Below are 21,656 nucleotides of genomic sequence, written 5' to 3'. Positions count from 1 at the left end.
TGGGTAATGAACCAGGACAGGTGCTAGATTTGGAGGTAGGTGAGCACTTTGGTGATAGTGACCACAATTCAGTCACGTTTACTTTAGCGATGGAAAGGGATTGGTATATACCGCAGGGCAAGATTATAGCTGGGGGAAAGGCAATTATGATGCGATGAGACAAGACTTAGGATGCAGAGGTTGGGGAAGGAAACTGCAGGGGATGGGCACAATTGAAATGTGGAGCTCGTTCAAGGAAAAGCTACTGCGTGTCCTTGATAAGTATGTACCTGTTAGCCAGGGAGGACGTGGTCGAGCGAGGGAACCGTGGTTTACTAAAGTAGTTGAATCACTTGTCAAGAGGAAGAAGGAGGCTTATGTAAAGATGAGATGTCAAGGTTCAGTTAGGGCGCTCGAGAGTTACAAGTTAGCGAGGAAGGACCTAAAGAGAGAGCTAAGAAGAGCCAGGAGGGGACATGAGAAGTCTTTGGCAGGTAGGATCAAGGAAAACCCTAAAGCTTTCTATAGGTATGTCAGGAATAAAAGAATGACCTCTGTCACCCGGCTTACCCACTTTATTAAGGCGCACAATCTTTATTAAGGCCCACTTTATTAAGGCCCACTGAGGTGGTCAAGGCCATGACCAAGGACACTACTGTACTTGACTAGCCCTACTCCTACCCTAGGGTAAGAGTAGGGCCAGTCAAGGACAGTAGTGGGAAGTTGTGCGTGGAGTCTGAGGAGATAGGAGGTGCTAAATGAATATTTTTTGTCAGTATTCATGCAGGAAAAAGACAATGTTGTTGAGGAGAATATTGAGTTACAGCCTACTAGACGAGAAGGGCTTGAGGTTCATAAGGAGGAGGTGTTAGCAATTCTGGAAAGTGTGAAAATAGATAAGTCCCCTGGGCCGGATGGGATTTATCCTAGAATTCTCTGGGAAGCTAGGGAGGAGATTGCTGAGCCTTTGGCTTTGATCTTTATGTCATCATTGTCTACAGGAATAGTGCAAGACTGAAGGATAGCAAATGTTGGCCTCTTGTTCAAGAAGGGGTGTAGAGACATCCCCGGTAACTATAGACCAGTGAGCCTTACTTCTGTTGTGGGCAAAGACTTGGAAAGGTTTATAAGAGATAGGATTTATAATCATCTAGAAAGGAATAATTTGATTAGAGACAGTCAACACGGTTTTGTGAAGGGTAGGTCATGCCTCACAAACCTTATTGAGTTCTTTGAGAGGGTGACCAAACAGGTGGACCAGGGTAAAGCAGTTGATGTGGTGTATATGGATTTAAGTAAAGTGTTTGATAAGGTTCCCCATGGTAGGCTATTGCAGAAAATACGGATGCATGGGATTCAGGGTGATTTAGCAGTTTGGATCAGAAATTGGCTAGCTCATAGAAGACAAAGGGTGGTGGTTGATGGGAAATGTTCTGACTGGTGTCCAGTTACTAGTGGTGTACCACAAGGATCTGTTTTGGGGCCACTGCTATTTGTCATTTTTATAAATGACCTGGAGGAGGGCGTAGAAGGATGGGTGAGTAAATCTGCAGGTGACACTAAAGTCGGTGGAGTTGTGGACAGTGCGGAAGGATGTTGCAGGTTACAGAGGGACATAAATAAGCTGCAGAGCTGGGCTGAGAGGTGGCAAATGGAGTTCAATGCAGAAAAGTGTGAGGTGATTCATTTTGGAAGGAGTAACAGGAAGACAGAGTACTGGGCTAATGGTAAGATTCTTGGTAGTGTGGATGAGCAGAGAGATCTCGGTGTCCATGTACAAAGATCCCTGAAAGTTGCCACCCAGGTTGATAGGGTTGTTAAGAAGGCGTACGGTGTGTTAGCTTTTATTGGTAGAGGGATTGAGGTTTGGAGCCATGAGGTCATGTTGGAGCTGTACAAAACTCTAGTACGGCCGCACTTGGAGTATCGCGGGCAGTTCTGGTCGCCGCATTATAGGAAGGATGTGGAAGCATTGGAAAGGGTGCAGAGGAGATTTACCAGGATTTTGCCTGATATGGAGAGAAGATCTTATGAGGAAAGGCTGAGGGACTTCAGGCTGTTTTCGTTAGAGAGAAGAAGGTTAAGAGGTGACTTAATTGAGGCATACAAAATGATCAGAGGATTAGATAGGGTGGACAGCGAGAGCCTTTTTCCTCGGATGGTGATGGCTAGCACGAGGAGACATAGCTTTAAATTGAGGGGAGATAGATATAGGACAGATGTCAGAGGTAGGTTCTTTACTCAAGAGTAGCAAGGGCGTGGAATGCCCTGCCTGCAACAGTAGTGGACTCGCCAACATTAAGGGTATTTAAATGGTCATTGGATAAACATATGGATGATAAGGGAATAGTGTAGATGGGCTTTAGATTGGTTTCACAGGTCGGCACAACATCGAGGGCCGAAGGGCCTGGACTGTGCTGTAATGGTCTATGTTCTAACATACTGAAGTAGGCTCATGGCTGTTTCAGTTGTAGGTGATAATGAACAGTTTTTTGATGGATTCAGCCTGCTGTATCACAAGTATTTCCATGTGGATTTTTTGATAATCTTGCTTAATATTTCTAATGAATTTATTGCTTGGCATATGCTTCATCAACTGGAGATGTTAACACAGGCAAATTATAGCACCAGGTAATACTGCTGATTTCAAGTTGCAAAAAGTAAACAAAAGTTACCTAAAGGTCAACGTGTATCCTTCTCTACTTCCACTGACACGAATAAGGAAGCAGCCTAAAGATTGGTTTGCCAACAAATCCTCGCTTTCTCTGTAAATCACAGGAGTATAAAAACGTATTATTTTGTTACACATGTCCAATAAAACAGGAACACGGGTCTATTACACCCAGCCAATGTTAGAAGGGAAGATATTTAAACTAAGTATCAACCAGAGTTGATTTACACCAGATTTGCTCTTACATCCTTGTAACACACTTCCTCATCCAATCCCCAAAGGCCTCAAAAGAGGTTAATAACCTGACAAAGGATTTAAAGAAACCAGAAAAATGTGATAAAAGCAAAGTACTGCAGATGCTGGAAATGTAAACTAAAAACAGAAATTGCTGGTGAGGTGCTGGGAACAGGCTGACAAGAGGGGAAAAGATACAGTCAAAAAAACAGGAACTGACAAATTAGGCCCTGGTTGAAATCGATATTGACGAGAGCAAAAAATCATTATTGCCATATGGAAATTTGCGATTACCCACTTATAATAATTGTTACACTTACAGAAAAGGACAAAAGACGATGCTTTGAATATGTAACTCACTCCAAGACAGGAGTGATCGACTTTTCAGCAGGATGAATGATGATTAAAGAGGCCATCAGACTCCTTAACAGACTAATAGCTAGTCAGGAAAGAGTGTTTCAGAGGACAGTGGATCTTGATTGAATCAACCTGGCTGGACAGGAGTATCCTGTTTATTTCTATAAATTAGTTTAAGTCATGATGAGACCAGAGAACTCAGACAAGGTGTGGGTGTGTATGACTCAGTGCTAGCCGACCCTGTATAAAAGAACATCGGAATACATAGTCAGCGACAACCTGGGAGCCTCTCAGAGAAGACAATACCCACATTGAGTGTGGCCAGGCCAGCCTCCTTCACTAAGTGTGGGTAATACCTAGAGCTCAGCTGTGACCATGCCTGATTTTGGGGATTGCAATACCCAAATAAAATAGAGTTACAGCATCAAGGCTACAGCAATAGCCAGCTGCATGGAACAGCTGCAAGAAAGAGAATTAAGAGTTGTTTTGTACCAGAGAATTGAGAGTTGTTTGTGAATGAAAAGTGGGTTAACCCATGAACCTGTTTTTGCCCTTTGTTCGTCTCATAAGTAAGAGCACCTAAGTAAATACTTTTAATAATAAACTGGTGAAAGTGTCTGATAAATTCACCAAACAACACTGGATAACCTCGGCAAGCCTGACAACATCTAAATGACCCTTCTACAGAAACTATGATAATTGATGAAGTAAAGTTGTAGAAGGCCAGGAGAAATAATTCTTTTGTAACTTTGCTCAATCATGAAATTGATACCATTCCTCCTTTTGCAAATTGAATGCAATATCTGTTGGCCGAGCTGGGATGGGATGAGGAGCTCCTCTAACTGCTACTATCTAGTGGTCTTACCTCTACTATTTGGGCAGCACGGTAGCACAAATGGTTAGCACTGTGGCTTCAAAGTTCCAGGGCACCAGGTTCGATTCCCCGCTGGGTCACTGTCTGTGCGGCGTGTGCACGTTCTCTCCGTGTCTGTGTGGGTTTCCTCCGGGTGCTCTGGTTTCCTCCCACAGTCCAAAGATGTGCAGGTTAGGTAGATTGGCCATGATAAATTGCCTTTAGTGACCAAACAGGTTAGGAGGCGTTATTGGGTTACAGGGATTGGATGGAAGTAAGGGCTTAAGTGGGTCGGTGCAGACTCAATGGGCCGAATGGCCCACTTCTGCACTGTATGTTCTATGTTCATGTGTTGGATTTGAAGGAGCCAGTTAATGAAGCAGGGCAATTACTTACTAAAATAGATTTAAATGCAAATTATTTTGAATTGATATTCAAGTAAAGCCCAACAAACTCAAAGGAAGTAGTTGATTGTTCTTCTCAAACAAATTAACTCCTAAATGGCTCAGAAGTAAAATTTGAAATAAACATCATGTTCAACTATTACAATTTATAAAAGCTCACAGCATCATTCTTTCTTCACCTTTCCTCCTGTCTTTATTTGCAGGTTGCAAGGACAGACATGCAGGTAATCTATTCTCAGAGCTTTGACTATCTCACATTGGACAGGTTTCTGAGGTGCAGGTGGGCCCCGGAGCTATTATTACGTCGGGAATCACACGAGCAATCTAATATTTTACTGGATCCGATACACTAAGTCAGTGAACTAATTACTACAGAGATATTGCGAGAAATACATTATATTTTTTAAATGTGGAGGCATGTTGCAGAATGCTATGCAGTATCTGTGATAGGATTTAACAGTGTTCAGTGATCATAAATAGTGAATATGACTGTTCTCTTCAAGAAAGGAGGAAGATGAAAGCAGGAAATTACAGGCCAGTTAACTTAACATCTATTTGTATTGGAGCGCCTTTATTACAGGGCACCCTGATCTTTAAAAGTTTAGGTTGCTGGCTGGCTGGGCTCAATTTCCCTGTGCACCACTTTGCCAGTTTCTAGTGCATATGACTGTTCTTCAGAGCCATACCGACTCAAAACATTCACTCTCTTTCTCTCTCCACAGATGCTGCCAGACCCAGCTAAGTGTTTCCAGCATTTTCTGTTTTTATTTCAGATTTCCAGCTTCTGCAGTATTTTGCTTTCAGAAAGGAATCAGATAGGGAATTCAGGAAAAAAACTCTTTGCCCAGAGACTGGTGACAATGTGGAACATGCCATCACAGAGTTGTTGAAGCAAATAAGATGCATTTAGGGGAAGCTTGATAAGCAAATATGGGAGAAGGGAATAGAGGAAAGAAAGGAACGGATGCCACTTATGCACAGTTGTAAAAGTGATATTCCAATTTCTTGCCGGCTGGGAACTTTGTTCTGGCAAAGTATTTTTTTAATGAGCAGGCATGACATGGTAATGCATGCAAGAGGGCGTTACAACATTGTTCATCAGGAAACACTTTAATCTACCTTTAAAGTCCCAAGAACATAATTACTAAAGCTCATCTCCCACTTTGGAAAATTGATTTTTGACCTCACACCAAATTAAGTTCCCCTGCCCGCCAAGCTTCCCATTGCTGGCGGGACTGGAAGATACTGCCCTATTTGCTTTCAGGGTCGCCGGGCCGGATTCCACCCTGACCCCACCTCCCAGAGCGAAAACGGAGGCAGAGCTACCAAGTCTGGAAATTTCCCACCTCGAGCTACTCACTGCAACAGCACAAATCCAGCAAGTGGCTCAGATCATTGGGTTTGTAAAAATTATAGGCAAATCAGTGAAACTGACCATGGTATTGCCACAGTGAAGTGTAAACAAAATGTATCCAATAGCCTGAAAACCAGACTCACCTCCGCGTAATCATCCCATGGAACCAGCATGGGAAAATACCATTCTGAAGTACTTTTCGAGCCTGAGTGTCTTTGAACCACCGAATTGTAGCTCTTTTCTTGTTAATTCGCTGCTCCTTATCTGCTTGTTCCTGTAGCCAGCTGCTGGTTATATGGTCCCGAGAATTATCGAATGGAGTTGCCTAAAACGAAGGTGGAACTTATAAAAGACATCCTTTTAAAAATCACTCAGTCTTTTTTTTTTTACTGAGTTATTAAAATCAACAGTGGAAATAGGATATCACTGCCTGGGACTGGTTACGTATTGTGTTGCCTCGTTTATCTTAAGCCAATACTGTACCAAAAAAATCCAAGTTTAAACAATGCCAGATTTTAAAACCCTCATCCTGGTTTCCAAATCCGTGCATGGTCCCTCTTCATTTCTGTTGCCTCCTCTAGCCCTCCAACCTGCTTGTACAATTCTGGTCCATTCCAAATATTAATCGCTCCACCATTCCTGGCCATGTCGTCAGTTCTGAGCATTCCAAATATTAATCACTCCACCATTCCTGGCCATGTCGTCAGTTCTGAGCATTCCAAATATTAATCGCTCCACCATTCCTGGCCATGTCGTCAGTTCTGAGCATTCCAAATATTAATCGCTCCACCATTCCTGGCCATGTCGTCAGTTCTGAGCATTCCAAATATTAATCGCTCCACCATTCCTGGCCATGTCTTCAGTTCTGAGCATTCCAAATATTAATCGTTCCATCATTCCTGACCATGTTTTCAGTTACCAGCACACTAAACTAGAATTCCTTCTCTACACTTCTCCATCTCATTTTCCTCTTTTAAGAGTCTCCTTAAAACTTACTCTTTTGATTAAGCTTTTGATCATTTGACCTAATTTTGTTATTCGTTTAGGGGCTGTGGGCATCGCTGGCTGGGCCAGCATTTATTGCCTATCTCTAATTATCCCTGAGGGGCCAGTTAAGAGCCAACCTGCATGTCTGGAGTCACATGTAGGCCAGACGAGGTAAGGACAGCAGATTTCCTTCCCTAAAGAACATTAGTGAACCAGATGGGTTTTTGCGACAATCGACAATGGTTTCATGGTCATCAATAGGCTTTTAATTCCAGAATTTTATTGAATTCAAATTTCACCAACTGCAGTGGCGAGATTTGAACCTGGAGCATTACCCTGGGTTTCTGGTTTACTAGTCCAGTGACAACACCAGTATGCCACTGCCTCTCCTCCCCGAACACCTCCTTACATAGCTCAGTTTCTAAATTTGTTTGATAACACTCCTGTAAAGTAAGCAACTTGGGAGGTTCTATTGAAGGCACAATAGTGCAAGTTGTTGTTGGTTGCTGCCTGTCCAAGCACTCTAAGTATATGCCTCATTAAAATCAGTCACTCCCAGGTCTGGATCTTACTGAAAGGTTCAAAATAGAAAGCAATCTTCTTCACCTTTTAACTGTCAGGGGTCAAAAATATTGAAAATCAATGACAAATATCAACAAATTGCACAGACGGAAGGTGATGTACACAAACTGATTTTGGTTTACTCATTCAAGCGATGTGGGCACTGCTGACTAGGCCATCATTTACTGCCCGCCCCTAATTGTCCTCGAGGTAGTGGTAGTGAGCTGCCATCTTGAACTGCTGTAGTCCCTGTGCTGTGAGGAAGAGTTCCAGGATTTTGAAGGAATGTTGATATATTTCCAAGTCAGGATGGATGGTGAGTGGTTTGGAGGGGAATTTCCAAGTGGTGCTCCCAGGTGTCTGCAGCCCAAGTCTAGATGGTAGTGGTCGAGAGTTTGTAAGGTGCTGTCTACGGAATCTTGGTGAGTTCTTGCAGGACATCTTGTAGATGGTACACACTGCTGCTACTGCGCACTGTAGTTCAGTGTACCAGTTACCTGCTAAATAATGTTTGATCGAGGTAGTGTTTAGTGTGTTACTTTAAAACTTTTAAAACGTGATATCTTGCGAGTCTGCCACTGGAAGCTCAAATCTCTTTTAAAATGTTATTGGTCTCCAAGGGGATCCCTGGAACAGGGAACGTCCAATTTACTTTTAGAAATATAAAAATGGTTTTGAAAGAAAGGCATACCTCTACTAATTTACTCCGGGGTCTGGGAACAGGCGGCTGCACCGCATTGCGAAATTTATCCACAGCAACAGACCGAGGTCGAGGGAGGGGTTTCTTTTTCCTTGGAAGTGGAACTGGAGGTGTCACCAATTCTGCACAATACAGATTTTGCTTAACAACATTTCATATTCTATGTAACAAAATAGCTGATCATTGTCAGTTTATATAGTCTAATTAACATTGATTCATTTAATTCTAACATGACCAGTGGTTTGCTACAGAAAATGTACACCACGTGCATTTAATATTACAAATACCACGTAGCCAGCAGTGGAATGCCCACTTGAGCTATTTTTGGGTATGGGGGAGGGGGAAGGTTCAGGGAGGGTGTGTGGATGGTGTGGAGGAGGAGGGGGAAAGAGATAAATGTGCCAGGCCAAAAGTGAGTTAAGGACTGGGGTGTTAACCAGGATAGTTTACAAAAGATGTGAAACATGGGCAGCACGGTAGCATAGTGGTTAGCACTATGGCTTCACAGCTCCAGGATCCCAGGTTCGATTCCCACTTGGGTCACTGTCTGTGCGGAGTCTGCACGTTTTCCCTGTGTCTGCGTGGGTTTCCTCCGGGTGCTCCGGTTTCCTCCCACCAAAGATGTGCAGGTTAGGTGGATTGGCCATGATAAATTGCCCTTACATTAGATGGGGTTGCTGGGTTACAGGGATAGGGTGGAGGTGTGGGCTTAAGTGGGGGGCTCTTTCCAAGAGCCGGTGCAGACTCGATGGGCTGAATGGCCTCCTTCTGCACTGTAAATTCTATGATCTATGACCTAAAACCAACAGTGAAGATTTATTTCATATTGAACCCCCGGGAAAGTTCTGCTGAAGTTTCCATGGAATTTTGTCAGAATGCTAATAAATACGATTATAGCCGGATCAACACCTACTTTCGTTTTTCCATTCCATTTCCTGCTTTTTCCTCTCTAATTCATGTTCCAATTCAATCTGCCTTCTTTCTTCAATCTGTCTTTCCAATTCCAGCTGACGCTGGTTTTGTAGCTCAGCTAATAAGATTTTATATCTGCTTTGACAGCGGAATCGTTTATAACCTTGGAGAACACACAAGTAAATAAGTTACCTGGACCAAATCAAGAGCATTGATCTAACAGCCAACTGCAATTGCTATTCAAGTCAGTACAAAGTCTCCAGTTCTGCAAATCAGTAAGCTTACTTATCAAAGACCAAAGTAGCGAGCATGAAGTGCAGACGCAATATGTGGAGGATAATGGATTTATGGAAGCAGAACAATGGTACAGATTGTAGCAAGAACAGAGGATTCTGGAAAAATTCAGCAGGTTGACAGTTTCTACCAGAAGATAAACAGAGTTAACATTTTGAGTCCATAGACTCTTCGTCAGAACTGAAAAAGAGGGAAAAATTAGAAACTGCAACATCAAGTAGTAACTTTAAGAACAAAAGATGGATTGCCTGGTGAAATGGGGAGGGGTGTTTTGCATTGAGGCAATACATAAATGGGATATGTTAAAAAAAGGGGAGGGGTTTAAGATGGAGCCGAAAGATCAAAATCTAAATTTGCCAGGATCAACATTGAGTCCCAAGGACTGAAACATGCTCAACCAGAAGGGGAGATGCCTCTCCTCCAGCTTGCACTGGGCTTCACTGGAGCATTGCAGCAGGCCAAGCATGGACAGGCGGGCATGTGAGCAAGGTGCTGAGTTCAATGACACTCATCAGGAAGGTTGGGGTCATGCTTGCGGACTGAGCGAAGGTGTTCCGCTAAGCAGTTACACAGTCTGTATTTCATCTCCCCAATGTAGAGGAGACTGCATTGGGAGCAGTAAATACAGTGGACCAAATGAAATGCTGTTTAACCTGAAGAGCATATTTAGGACCTTGAACGATGAGGAGGGTGAAGGCAAAGGTGCAATTGTTGCACCTTCTGCGACTGCGAGGGAAGGTGCCGTGGGAAGGGGATGGGAAGTTAGGCATGATGGAGAAATGGACCAGAGTGTCGTGGACAAAACTGTCCAGTCCGGTCCCTGCAGAATGCTGACCAGGGGCTCAGCCCAGGGTGGAGGGGGTTGTCCTTGTTGATCGCTCAGAAGCAGGTCCTGTTGGGGTGGAGTTCAGCTTCTCCCCCTGTGCCTCGGTGTGGCTGGGGGATCTAATGGAGTTCCTGTATTTGGCAGGTGAAACTTGCTCCGAGAGGGACAGATGGGCGGTTCCACCAGGGATGGGATTTGTTTGTCTTACATTTGGGGATCTGGTTGCTGTCAAGGGGCGGGACGGCAGTAGTTGAGGGGGGGAGAGGCGACGATAGGCGGCGTTGCGGCTGTGTTTATTTGTTGTAAATATGTTGAAAATTTGAATAAAATGAAAAAAGTTTCCCAAAATGGTGGGTGACTCCTGCAGTCATTTTGTGCTCCCGTTAAGGTTTTAAACAGGAAACCGTCAGGTACTGATCTAACAGCAAACTGCAATCTATACTCAGATCAGTACAATGTATTTGTTAGAATGATGTGGCGGGTAGGGTGGAAGGTCGAAGTTGGTGGGTGACTATAGGTGTTAATGCTGGAATAGCATTAACAGCTTGTTCTTCTCAGTGGTAGTAGTTATGGATGGAAGTAGATGCTGTCAAAGAAGCCTGGTGAACTACTGCACTGTATCCTGTTGACTATACATACTGCAGGCAGTGTACTGGTAATGGAGAAGTGACATATGGTCTGATCTGCTCTGTCCTAGATGACATTAGCATCTCATGTGTTGCTGTGGCTGTACCTATCCACCTAAGCTTCTACATACTTCTGACTGAACCTTGTCAATGGTGGTGAGGCTTTGAGGAGTCAAAAAACAAACAACTCGTCATAAAGCATCTGGCCTCTGTACTTCTCTTGATACCTTGGTGTCAAGTATGTTTGGCCCAGTAAACATTTGGTCACCAAATGACCAAGATTTAGGGGCTGGTTTAGCACAGTGGGCTAAACAGCTGGCTTGTAATGCAGAACAATGCCAGTGGCGCTGGTTCAATTCCCGTACCGGCCTTCCCGATCAGATGCCGGAATGTGGCGATTAGAGGCTTTTCACAGTAACTTCATTGAAGCATACTTGTGACGATAAGTCATCAAAGCTTGGAATGACAAGGGAATGGGTGACGGTCATGCCTCAGAGATGTCAAATAATAGCTATCACATCCCAGCCTCTAATGGAATCTCACTCAATCCTCAAAGCTTCTTGACTGTAACTGCTTCATTACAACAGTTCTAAAATTGCTATTCATCAGTTTTTATTTTCATTACAGAGCTAAAATATTACTAGAACCTTTAACAAAAGGGTAATTTCCCTCCAAATAGGACACAGCATTATTTAAAATCCATATTGACCATCGTTGCTTACTTTTCTGGATAATGACTGCAGCGTTTTCAAGTCTTTCGATACACTTTGCCAATTGATCCTGATGCCAGTATTTAAAGAACAAGCGGGACTTTCTACAAACAGGAAAAAAAAATCCAGCTCAAAATATGACCAAGACATCGGTGCCAACTGAGTTCACCAGCAAGACAGCCCCCAATTGTTGGATTTACTAAAAAAATCAGATAAAAAGCGAATATGAACCTTTGAGCTGAGTAATGCGAACAGATTATGAAAGGTGAAAAGAACAGCCTATCCAATGGCTCAGCACTTACATGCTGTATGTACTGGAGCTACATGGAACACAAAATTCCCAGGTTCGATTCCAGCTGTATGCTGAATTATCTCATTTAAAATTACCCACTCTAATTGGACTCCATGTCAGGCCTACTCCGTGGTTAAGCAACAAGAGCGGTATTGGCTCTGATGTCCCATGTTGAAAACTGCCCTCCCGTGCACAAAGAGTCGCTTAGTTAAAGTGCAGAAAAACAACCAGCATCTCAAAACAGGAATTCAATGACTTCAGGGCAGGAAATGAAGGGAATTAGAGTTTTACAGCACAGAGGGTTACACTTAGTCCACTGTGCTTGTGCAGACAGTCAGAACGAGCCATTCTGTATGATCTCTCTATTCTCTCACAATACACTTATAAATTTTTTATCTCAGATGTTTATCCACTTCCTTTATGGGTTCTGCTTCTGTCACTGTTTCAGGTAGGTAATGGCAAGGTTAGCAGCCACTCTGCATTAAAAAAATTACGCTAACCTGCTGTTTTGATAAGGCATTTAAATTTACACATCCTAGTTGTCCACTCACCCACCAGAAGAAATAGTGCAGATCATTTTAACCCCCAAACACAGATAGCTTTGATTCTGGAAAGAGAACATTTCTAATATGATCGGTATATTCAAAGCTGAGATTGATCCAATTTTGGGATCTCAAGAGAATGAAGGGATTATAGGGATTGGGCAGCAAAGTGGAACAGAAGTCTAGGATCAGGCATGACCTTATTAAATGATGGAGCAGGCTCAAGAGCCATCTGGCTTACTCCAGTTCCTATCTATCTTCTAAAGGGGCAGAAATCTGAAGCAGGAATCCATCTGGCATGAACCTTCCCACGTCTGGTTGTAACCGAGGTAGGTGAAATGGCAAGTGATTAATCTACTTGCAGGAAACCGGATAGTTATTTTAAAGAGGCTGATTCCATTTCAAACCAGTCTCAGGAAACCCGACAGATGAAAGGAGATGGGAAAGATCTGAAAGGCAAGGAAGTGCATTTGCAGCATTGCTTTGAACCAAGAGCAGAAGCCTCAACAAGCTACCCGTAAATACCCTCATCCCGCACCTCTCCCAATCGCCATTTGTAATCCCCCCTTCCATCTCTTTAAACCATCATGAGACCTTCTTGCTGTCAGCCCAGTCCAGTTGCATGGGATCACCCACCTGACCTGTCAATCAAGCTGGCTGTGGTTGGAAAATGGACAGAAAGCAAATTTAAAGAGGTCCTGCAGTTTTTAACCGCAGGGTGTTCAGAAAGCTGATTCAAAATGAAAGTCACAGATCGCAGAAGGTTAAAAAGAATAAGTGTGACTGCTGTGAATTGGAAACTGGTAGAGCAGGAAGTACCATGGTCGCTGATTCAATATCTTAAAAAATAACTTGGGTTAATGTTTCAGGTGGAACATTTAATCAGGATGGATGAAGGATCCCAGCTCAATTGCTGTCACTTTCAGGTGATAACTGATTTGCTGTGCATTTCCCAAACTATTCTGCAGATCAGCACATTTGTAGTTAGCTGAATTAATAGGCTCAGAATGTCAAATATGCAAATATCAACTTTGTGGTCCTTTGTCTCAGTATGATTCATTCTCCAGATCCATCCCAACTTACCCAGACTTCCAGTCCTTCAGGCCTGTACTTTGAAGAATAGCTAGGCAACTGTCAGGAAGAGAGCACAATCAATCTAAACAAAGAGGTAGACTTGCATGATAACACCTCAAAAGAAACAGCCTATAACACTTTAAATACACTTAATTACTACAAAGTCACTGTTGATATAAACCAACATGACAAATGTCAAGCACAAAGCAAGTTCCCATAAATAATGAGGAGAACTAATGGGTCTGTTTGAAGGAGGAATAAGTGCCAGGAGAATGTCCTTCCCAAGCTATGACCGCATCCGTCTGTTCAGATAGCTATTTTTGATAATGCGGTCCCTTTAAGGGGTGAGCCCTCGTGGTCCACATGACCAACTTGGAGCCTAGTGGGCAGGAGTACGCGAACCCTGACCACTGGCAAAAGCAGGGGGTGCAGGGGTCAATGTGGACCCAGGAGCTAGAGAGTTAAGACCCAAGTATTGTTGTTCTGTGCTTGTACATAGTTGCCGTTGCCAGTTGATAATAAACCCCCTTGTTCGTTATTGGAAGTCTCCAGTGCATTATCTCGAGCCACCGCACTATTAAATATTGCATTTGGAAAGGCACTACCTACAAAATTGCAACACCCCCTCAGCACTGCAAATATTTTGCGCACACAATTCCTAGAGTGGAGCCCGAGTCACAATGTTCTGACTCAGAGTCCTGTTGACTCTTGACAAGAAATTAGGAGTTTGTTTCACGCTCAGAGTTTTACTTTTTTTTTGTTAATTTCTCCCCATCCCAATATGGAGATCTGTTCCTGCTCAGGAAGGGGCGACTGCACATGCAATGTCAGGCACATTGCTGAAGTGATCTTCCACTATGTGCAAGTCTTGACAATAAACATCGGGAGTTTAGTTGACTGCAAAGACATCAGTCACCCGAGGCAGGCGCTATGCGTATTTTCTAGCAGGAATCACTGGATACTATTCAAGAATGTACAGTCTTTCTGATAGTTTTTCCCTCTTCTTAGCCAATTGCAGTGTCTGCTGCTGCTTATCTCAGTTGTCTGATCTCAGAGCAGAAACTGAACCAGTGACCTTTCACAGTTTGTGCGCAGCAGTTACATAATTTTATCAACTGAAGCTACAGGAAGCTCATTAAAACAAAGCAAAACAAATGCTCCTGGCAAACAACCACAACATTACATACTCAGGCAGAGACAGACAAGCAGCAGATTAAAATATTAATCTTTCTATCTTGATTTCCTTTTTGTTATTATCGTACCTTTATTAGTATAACACTGATTTCTGAAGCCAAAAGCAAATTCACACTTATTTTCTGGTGAACCTTATAAATCTCGTTTTCCTGTTTCACCATTTATGAATCTTAGAAGTGAGCTTCTTCTATGGGTCTATCTCAAGAAAGTTACAAACTATTTAAAAAGAAGAATTTGACACCTATACGATCAAGCCATATACACAGTTAAAATTGTTTTAATCTTACCTTTCTTTAGTAAATGATATATTGGGTGTAATAAGCAGTATTCCATATCTGTAAAAAGAAAATTATGAATCAACACTATGAAATGAAAATCGCTTGTCACGAGTAGGCTTCAATGAAGTTACTGTGAAAAGCCCCTACATATCACACTACATATCACACTACATACATTGAGCTTTCTCATACCTCACCTAGATGGCTGATTTCAATATATATCTTTAAATATATATAACAAATAAAAAAGTAAAATCCTGCCTGTGATAACAGCATTAGGAAATCACAGAGTGTGCTGCATCCTCTCCACTACACCACCAGCTCCCTCAGAATCACTCTCGCTTTCTACAAATCTCTCCTGGCCTGCAAAACCTTCTCTTTGCTATGCCTTTGATAATTTCTTCCAGCTTTTCTGCTCTCAAGATATTTGCCACATTAAATGGAAGCTGTTGTACCTTTCTGCAAATTCCTCAAAGAATGGTCTCCATGAATATCCATCTTTACGAATCCGGATGGTTTCCAACAATCCATTGTATCGTAGCTGAAACAAATTGGAATCAATGCCAGTATGCGAGATACAAAAACTAATCAATGGCGTTGAATTATTACATTAAAACCAGAAACGCAACATCATTTACCATATAGCTCACTTTCTAATTTATCAAATAGAATAGGTGGTAAATATTCAGTAAGAATAAGCAATTAGCATATTTGTCTTTAACTACTAGTCCAAATTTATCTCCAATGGACCACTTCATTATATTCTTCTGAAATGATGAGAGAAATTAAGGCTAGGATTTACACAAAACTGTACAACATTATAGTTATATTATGACTATGCCAGAGGGAATAAGATTTTCTGAAGGATTATCTCCAAATTTTGTAATCATGCAAATGGTAAATGATTCCTAACTCGTAACTAAGTAATTCTTCATAGTGATTTTAAATTTTCCTTGTTACGTGAACAACTCTTAAGACATGAAATTGGAGACCAATTTCCAGGAGACATTCTTGAGCTTGTTCGGTCTTTCAACAATATGATGGCTGATTTGCACTCCATTCCAATTTTCCCAACCTTGTTCATACCCCTTGATATCATTCGCTTACTAAAATTATATTTTGGTCCTGATCAATCATTTTAAGTGCACAACAGTTAAATCCACATTTTCTGAATTTACTATGGCACCCAATATAAGCAATGGCCCAGCAAGTAGGACACGGGAAGTGCTGCTTGCATACCAGCTGCCAGACCCCTTTACACCTAGAGGCTCATAGAAATGAAGGGCTGCCAAGGCCTGTAAGCACCCCCTGGACGGGGTGCTGAGACAGAACCCAATGCCCTCCCCACCCCAGCGTGAGCTAAACCTATCTGGGTCCCCCTGAGCGCTCACCTCCGATACCCCCTTTGGAGCCGAGCTCTCCAAGGTCTCGTTTTTGTTCAGCTGTTGTAAATTGCACCGGGGTTTTCATGAATATTCAGTGTGGGAGGAAGTCCCAGGAGGAGGTCTCACTAGTGATATTATAATGTATTAAAATAAGGTTCCCGGTCTTTCCCAGCAGATTTCTCAACATGCCATTGACAAGGGACTGAGAAAATTGGAAATTGTGATTTCGCCAGAGAGAATCGGGTTTTTCGATTCCTGACAAATTTTCCACCTGCGTCACTGTTCTCATTGACAGACAACACGGACTAAAAATCCCCCCCATATGGAGGGCGAAGTCATGGAAACACATGCAAACAAGGTTTATTTAAAAATGAAGGCATTGCCAGTGTTCTGATGACACAATAACTGAGCCTCACTGCTGCCACGAATGGATATTTACCAGCAACCTAAGCAACAGCAAGGTAACAACATTGACACTGCTGCTTTATATAGTCTTCAGTGATACATGGGTTAGGATCGCTGGGATCATCAATCTCATTAACTCGAAGGCAGCAAACTAGATATTTCTCTTCCATGACATCTTCCATCATTAGGACAAAGCTGGTAAAATCTTTGCTTAATCCAGAAAATGGGAAAAAAAAGATTTTAAACCTAGAATTTTGTTTGCAGGATCCAGTGATGTTTCCTTGAACCTAACATCATCCGAAGTAAAATGCACTCAAGCATTTAGATGAACATTGCAAGTTATTACCTTAAAGTTCATCACAGCTATCTAAAGCAAAATGCTGACCTTTTGAGGTGACAGAATAATTTTCAGTATCAGTTTGGTCCAATCAGTTCAGGGACAATCTATCCCAGCTATCCATTCCCACCACCATGAATGAACTCACCTTAACTTTCAATTTACAGCCATTAATGGAAGGCAATAAAACTCACCTGATCCATGAAAATGTTGCTGTCCAGCTGATTGGGCAATTTATTAATGTTTGGTTTGACACAGCGAATGAAATGCGGGTTTGCTGTAAACATCTTCTCCATCAATACAGCTAAAGAATGCTTGAAAATAATAATAATGATTTTTATTAGTGTCACAAGTAGGTTTACATTAACACAGCAATGACATTACTGTGAAAATTCCCTCGTCGCCACACTCCGGTGCCCGTTCGGGTACACAGAGGAAGAATTCACAATGTCCAATTCACCTAACAAGCACGTCTTTCGGGAAAATTAAACAAAATGAACCAAATGTTCCTGTTAGTCTGCTGTTTGAAAAAAAAGTGTTTAAACATCCTATTTGGTTTTTACCCGCAATATATCTGATCTTTACTGCACAGTAGAAAGAAACAGATTTTATGGGGGGATTTTTCTGGCCGTTTGTTGGTGGGATCTTCCTGTCCTGCTGCTGGCCATCTCCTGCCGTCGGCTTCCTGGTAGCGGGGGGTGGATTCAATGGGAAACCTCATCGTCAGCAGCAGGACCAGAAGAAACATGCCCGGGGGGAGGGGGGGAGAGAATCCCTTTCTATGAAAAGAAAGGGACAACTTAGCTGTTTCTGAGCGTTTGCTGCAAAGGGAAGTCTTCCATTAATAAACTGAAACCTGATCTAAAATCCAAAAACATGATGAGATAGAAGCTTTGACAAAGAGTCATCGGACTCGAAATGTTAGCTCTTTTCTCTCCCTACAGATGCTGCCAGACTTGCTGAGATTTTCCAGCATTTTCTCTTTCGTTCGAGGTAGAAGTTCAGCAGGACCACTCCACATTACTAACTGAACTACCTCCTTTCCCATCTCTACTCAGTCAATAGTGACATTAAATTTTAGATCTGACAAAGTCAAATTGCCTAGGGGCGGCACGGTGGCGCAGTAGTTAGCACTGCTGCCTCATGGCACCGTGGTCCCAGGTTCGATCCCGGCCACGGGTCACTGCCCTTGTGGAGTTTGCACACTCTCCCCGTGTCTGCGTGGGTCTCAGCCCCACAACCCAAAGATGTGCTGGGTAGGTGGATTGGCCACGCTAAATTGTCCCTTAATTGGAAAAAAAAATGAATTGGGTACTTTAAATTAAAAAAAGTCAAAGTGTCTAATACTTTCAAATACAATGGAAATGTTTATCTAATTTGTGAGCCAGCAGGCTCAGGAGATTGTAGAGATTGAGCCCAAGCGGTTTTATTGGTTTCCAGCTCTTTTTTCAAGAACAGAGTGATTTGTCACATTACTACACATGCACAATGATGTGCTTTTTGCTTAGGTGTGACATTAAAGGTCAACAGCTATTATTCCATGAGTCAGTGCTTGTGCTAATTTTTGCATGTATGCCGAAATTAATCCAGTGATCACCTAATTGCTGTGCACGCCCAGGCGAGATTCAGCAAACACTTCACTCAGCTGTTCACAAACATGTCAGTTTCTTGTCTTACTGCTGGCTTAACATTGCTTTAAAAATCCTCATCTTGCGTGTAGTTCTTTCATGAGCAGCTCTGAGCTCCTGACTTTCTCATACATCACTGATAATACAGTGATAAAGGCTGGGAAATCAGGAATGGGGGGGGGGGGGGGGGGGGGGGGGGGCGATTTTTGTCATTTTTAAGTCAGACTATGCAATGGTGATAAAACTACTTGAACATCAGGATAATCTTTATTACTGCGTTATCATGTAGTTTTATGGGTTATGGCACCATAAGTGACATTCTGGTTGTGCAGCTCATTTTAAAGTTACAAATATAATGTTGTGTGGAAGACACAGAAAGAAGGAGAGAGAACTCTGAACTCACCATTGCAAGAAATATCCAATCCTGGTGTCATATTCAATTAGGTGAAAATGTATCCATGACTGGCATGTTTTCATAATTTGAAAACTACGTTTTGAAAATTTTTTTTTTTTAGATTACCCAATTCTTTTTTTCCCAATTAAGGGGCAATTTAGTGTGGCCAATTCACCTACCATGCACATATTTTGGGTTGTGGCAGTGAGACCCACGCAGACATGGAGAGAATGTGCAAACTCCACACGGACAGTGATCCGAAGTTGAAAACTATTTTAACTGCATTGCAGTAACTATATTTTGGGATATTTAACAACTCCATTAGGAGGGCTATGAGGGGCCATGAAAAGTCCTTGGCAAGTAGGATTAAGGTGAATCCTAAAGCTTTTTATTCATATGTAAAAAGCAAGAGGGTGGCCAGGGAAAGGATTGGACCACTTCAGGACGGTGGGGGTAATCTATGTGTTGAGCCAGAGGAAATGGGCGAGATACTAAATGAGTACTTTGTAGCAGTGTTCACCAAAGAAAGGGACTTTGTGGAAGATGATTCTTGGGTCAGGTGTGTGGACAGTCTGGATCCTGTTAACATTCAAAAGGAGGAGGTATTGGGTCCTATAAAAGATATTAAAGTAGATAAGTCTCCTGGGATGGATGGGATTTACCCCAGAATACTGAGGGAGCAAGGGAGGCAATTGCTGGGGCCTGACAGACATCTTTGTATCCTCATTGGCTACAGGTGAGATCCCAGAGGACTGGAGAATTGCTAATGTGGTACCACTGTTTAAGAAAGGTAGCATGGATAATGCTGGAAACTATAGGCCGGTGAGCCTCACGTCGGTAGTAGGTAAATTATTGGAGAGAATTTTCAGGGACAGGATCTATACCCATTTGGAAACCAATGGACTCATTAGCATTAGACAGCATGGTTTTGTGAAGGGGAGGTTGTGCCACACTAACTTGATCGAGTTTTTTGAGGGGGTGACAAAGATGATTGATGAGGGGAGGGCAGTGGATGTTGTTTACATGGACTTCAGTAAATCCTTTGACAAGGTGCCTTGTGGCAGACTGGCACAAAAGGTGAAGTCACACAGGATCAGAGGTGAGGTGCTAGGATGGATATAGAACTGGCTCAGTCACAGAAGGCAAAGGGTAGCAGTGGAAGGGTGTCTTTCTGAATGGAATGTTGTGACTAGTGGTGTTCCACAGGGATCTGTGCTGGAGATTCTGTTGGCTGTAATATACATATGATTTAGAGGAAAATGTAGTTGCTCTGATTAATAAGTTCACGGATGACACCAAGGTTGGTGGAGTGGCAGATAGCGTTGAAGATTGTCGGAGGATGCAGCAGGACATAGATAGGTTGGAGACTTGGGCAGAGAAATGGCAAATGGAGTTTAATCCAGACAAATGTGAAGTAATGCATTTTGGTAGTTCTGACACAGAGCGGAAATATACCGTAAATCAGTGTTCTTCAAAGTCGGGGGTGCGACCCCTAGGTGGGTCGCGGGCGGGTGTTGGTAGGGTCGCGGAGCCGTTGTCCGCGGCGCTCCCGATCGCGCAAATCCCCGCGCAGCAGCCGGCAAGCGGCCGGGAACATGTAAAAAAAAAATCTGGCTGCATTGCACATGCGATGATCAGTGCGCATGCGCAAATCGAGCACGCATGCGCAGTGCGGCCGCTATTTTTGTAAACGGTTGCAGCTTTTTGTTTTACAAGTTCTGTAGTGGTTTTTATTCATTTATTTTATTCATTTAATTTTTATTTTTTTCATTTATTTTATTCATTTTATTTTTTTGTACAGGTTCGGGGGAGGGGGGCGTTTATTCAGTAAAATTTTTTTTTTTTTTTTTTTAAAGTTCGGGGGGGGGTTTTATTCATTTTTTTCATTTATTTTACTCATTTTATTTTTTTTACAAGTTCAGGGGAGGGGCTTATTTGATTAAATTTTACAGGAAAAAAATTCAGAACTTTGGACAGATGGAGACTCCATATTTTCCGACATCGTAAGGCTTCACCTTCATCCAACAGGTTCCATTGGAGGAGCGTGTACGAGGGCCAAAGGGACCCAAAACAATTTCCTCCATTTTTGTCAGCAGCAAACAAGATAAGAGAAAATGGTGGGTCGTGCAGGTTGGCTGGCGTGGGTCGCGAAGGCCGGCCGGCGTGGGTTGCGAAGGTCGGTCGGCGTGGGTCGCGAAGGTCGGTTGGGTTGGGTCGCGAAGGTCAGCCGGGTTGGGTCCCGAAGGTTGGCCGGTTGGTAAAAATGGGTCCCCGGAAAAAAAAGTTTGAAGAATACTGCCGTAAATGACAAGACTCTTAGGAATATAGAAAGTCAGAGACATCTGGGCATGCAGGTCCACAGATCTTTAAAGGTGGCAACACAAGCAGACGAGGTTGTCAAGAAAGCATACGGAATGTTTGCCTTCTTTGGACGGGGTATCAAGTATAAAAACTGGCAAGTCATGCTACAGTTGTATAGAACCTTGGTACAATTGGAATACTGCGCACAATTCTGGTTGCTACGCTACCAGAAGGATGTGGAGATATTGGAGAGGGTGCAGAGGAGGTTTATCAGAATGTTGCCTGGTCTGGAGGGTGTTAGCTATGTGGAGAGGCTGAATAGACTCGGACTGTCTTTATTAAAAAGACGAAGGTTGAG

At 42.8% G+C, this 21,656-nt stretch overlaps 1 protein-coding gene across 2 annotated transcripts in view; it reads right to left on the bottom strand.

Annotated features, from left to right (window-relative positions):
• Positions 1 to 21,656, bottom strand: part of LOC119962742 (myosin-IIIb) — a 236,855-nt gene that overhangs the window by 32,922 nt on the left and 182,277 nt on the right. For both annotated transcript variants that reach the window (XM_038790750.1, XM_038790751.1), the window contains 9 exons: positions 17,170 to 17,289; positions 15,304 to 15,389; positions 14,858 to 14,905; positions 13,386 to 13,433; positions 11,481 to 11,572; positions 9,014 to 9,175; positions 8,092 to 8,222; positions 5,996 to 6,177; positions 2,655 to 2,744 (listed from right to left, as the gene is read on the bottom strand). In XM_038790750.1, the coding sequence (XP_038646678.1) occupies positions 2,655 to 2,744; positions 5,996 to 6,177; positions 8,092 to 8,222; positions 9,014 to 9,175; positions 11,481 to 11,572; positions 13,386 to 13,433; positions 14,858 to 14,905; positions 15,304 to 15,389; positions 17,170 to 17,289 (959 nt within the window). The remainder of the gene's footprint in view (positions 1 to 2,654; positions 2,745 to 5,995; positions 6,178 to 8,091; positions 8,223 to 9,013; positions 9,176 to 11,480; positions 11,573 to 13,385; positions 13,434 to 14,857; positions 14,906 to 15,303; positions 15,390 to 17,169; positions 17,290 to 21,656) is intronic.

The sequence above is a fragment of the Scyliorhinus canicula genome, chromosome 3 (genome assembly GCF_902713615.1).
Source record: "Scyliorhinus canicula chromosome 3, sScyCan1.1, whole genome shotgun sequence".
Lineage (NCBI taxonomy): Eukaryota > Metazoa > Chordata > Chondrichthyes > Carcharhiniformes > Scyliorhinidae > Scyliorhinus > Scyliorhinus canicula.
The sequence above is the reverse complement of the archived record's forward strand: the minus strand, read 5'-3'. Positions and strand labels throughout refer to the sequence as shown.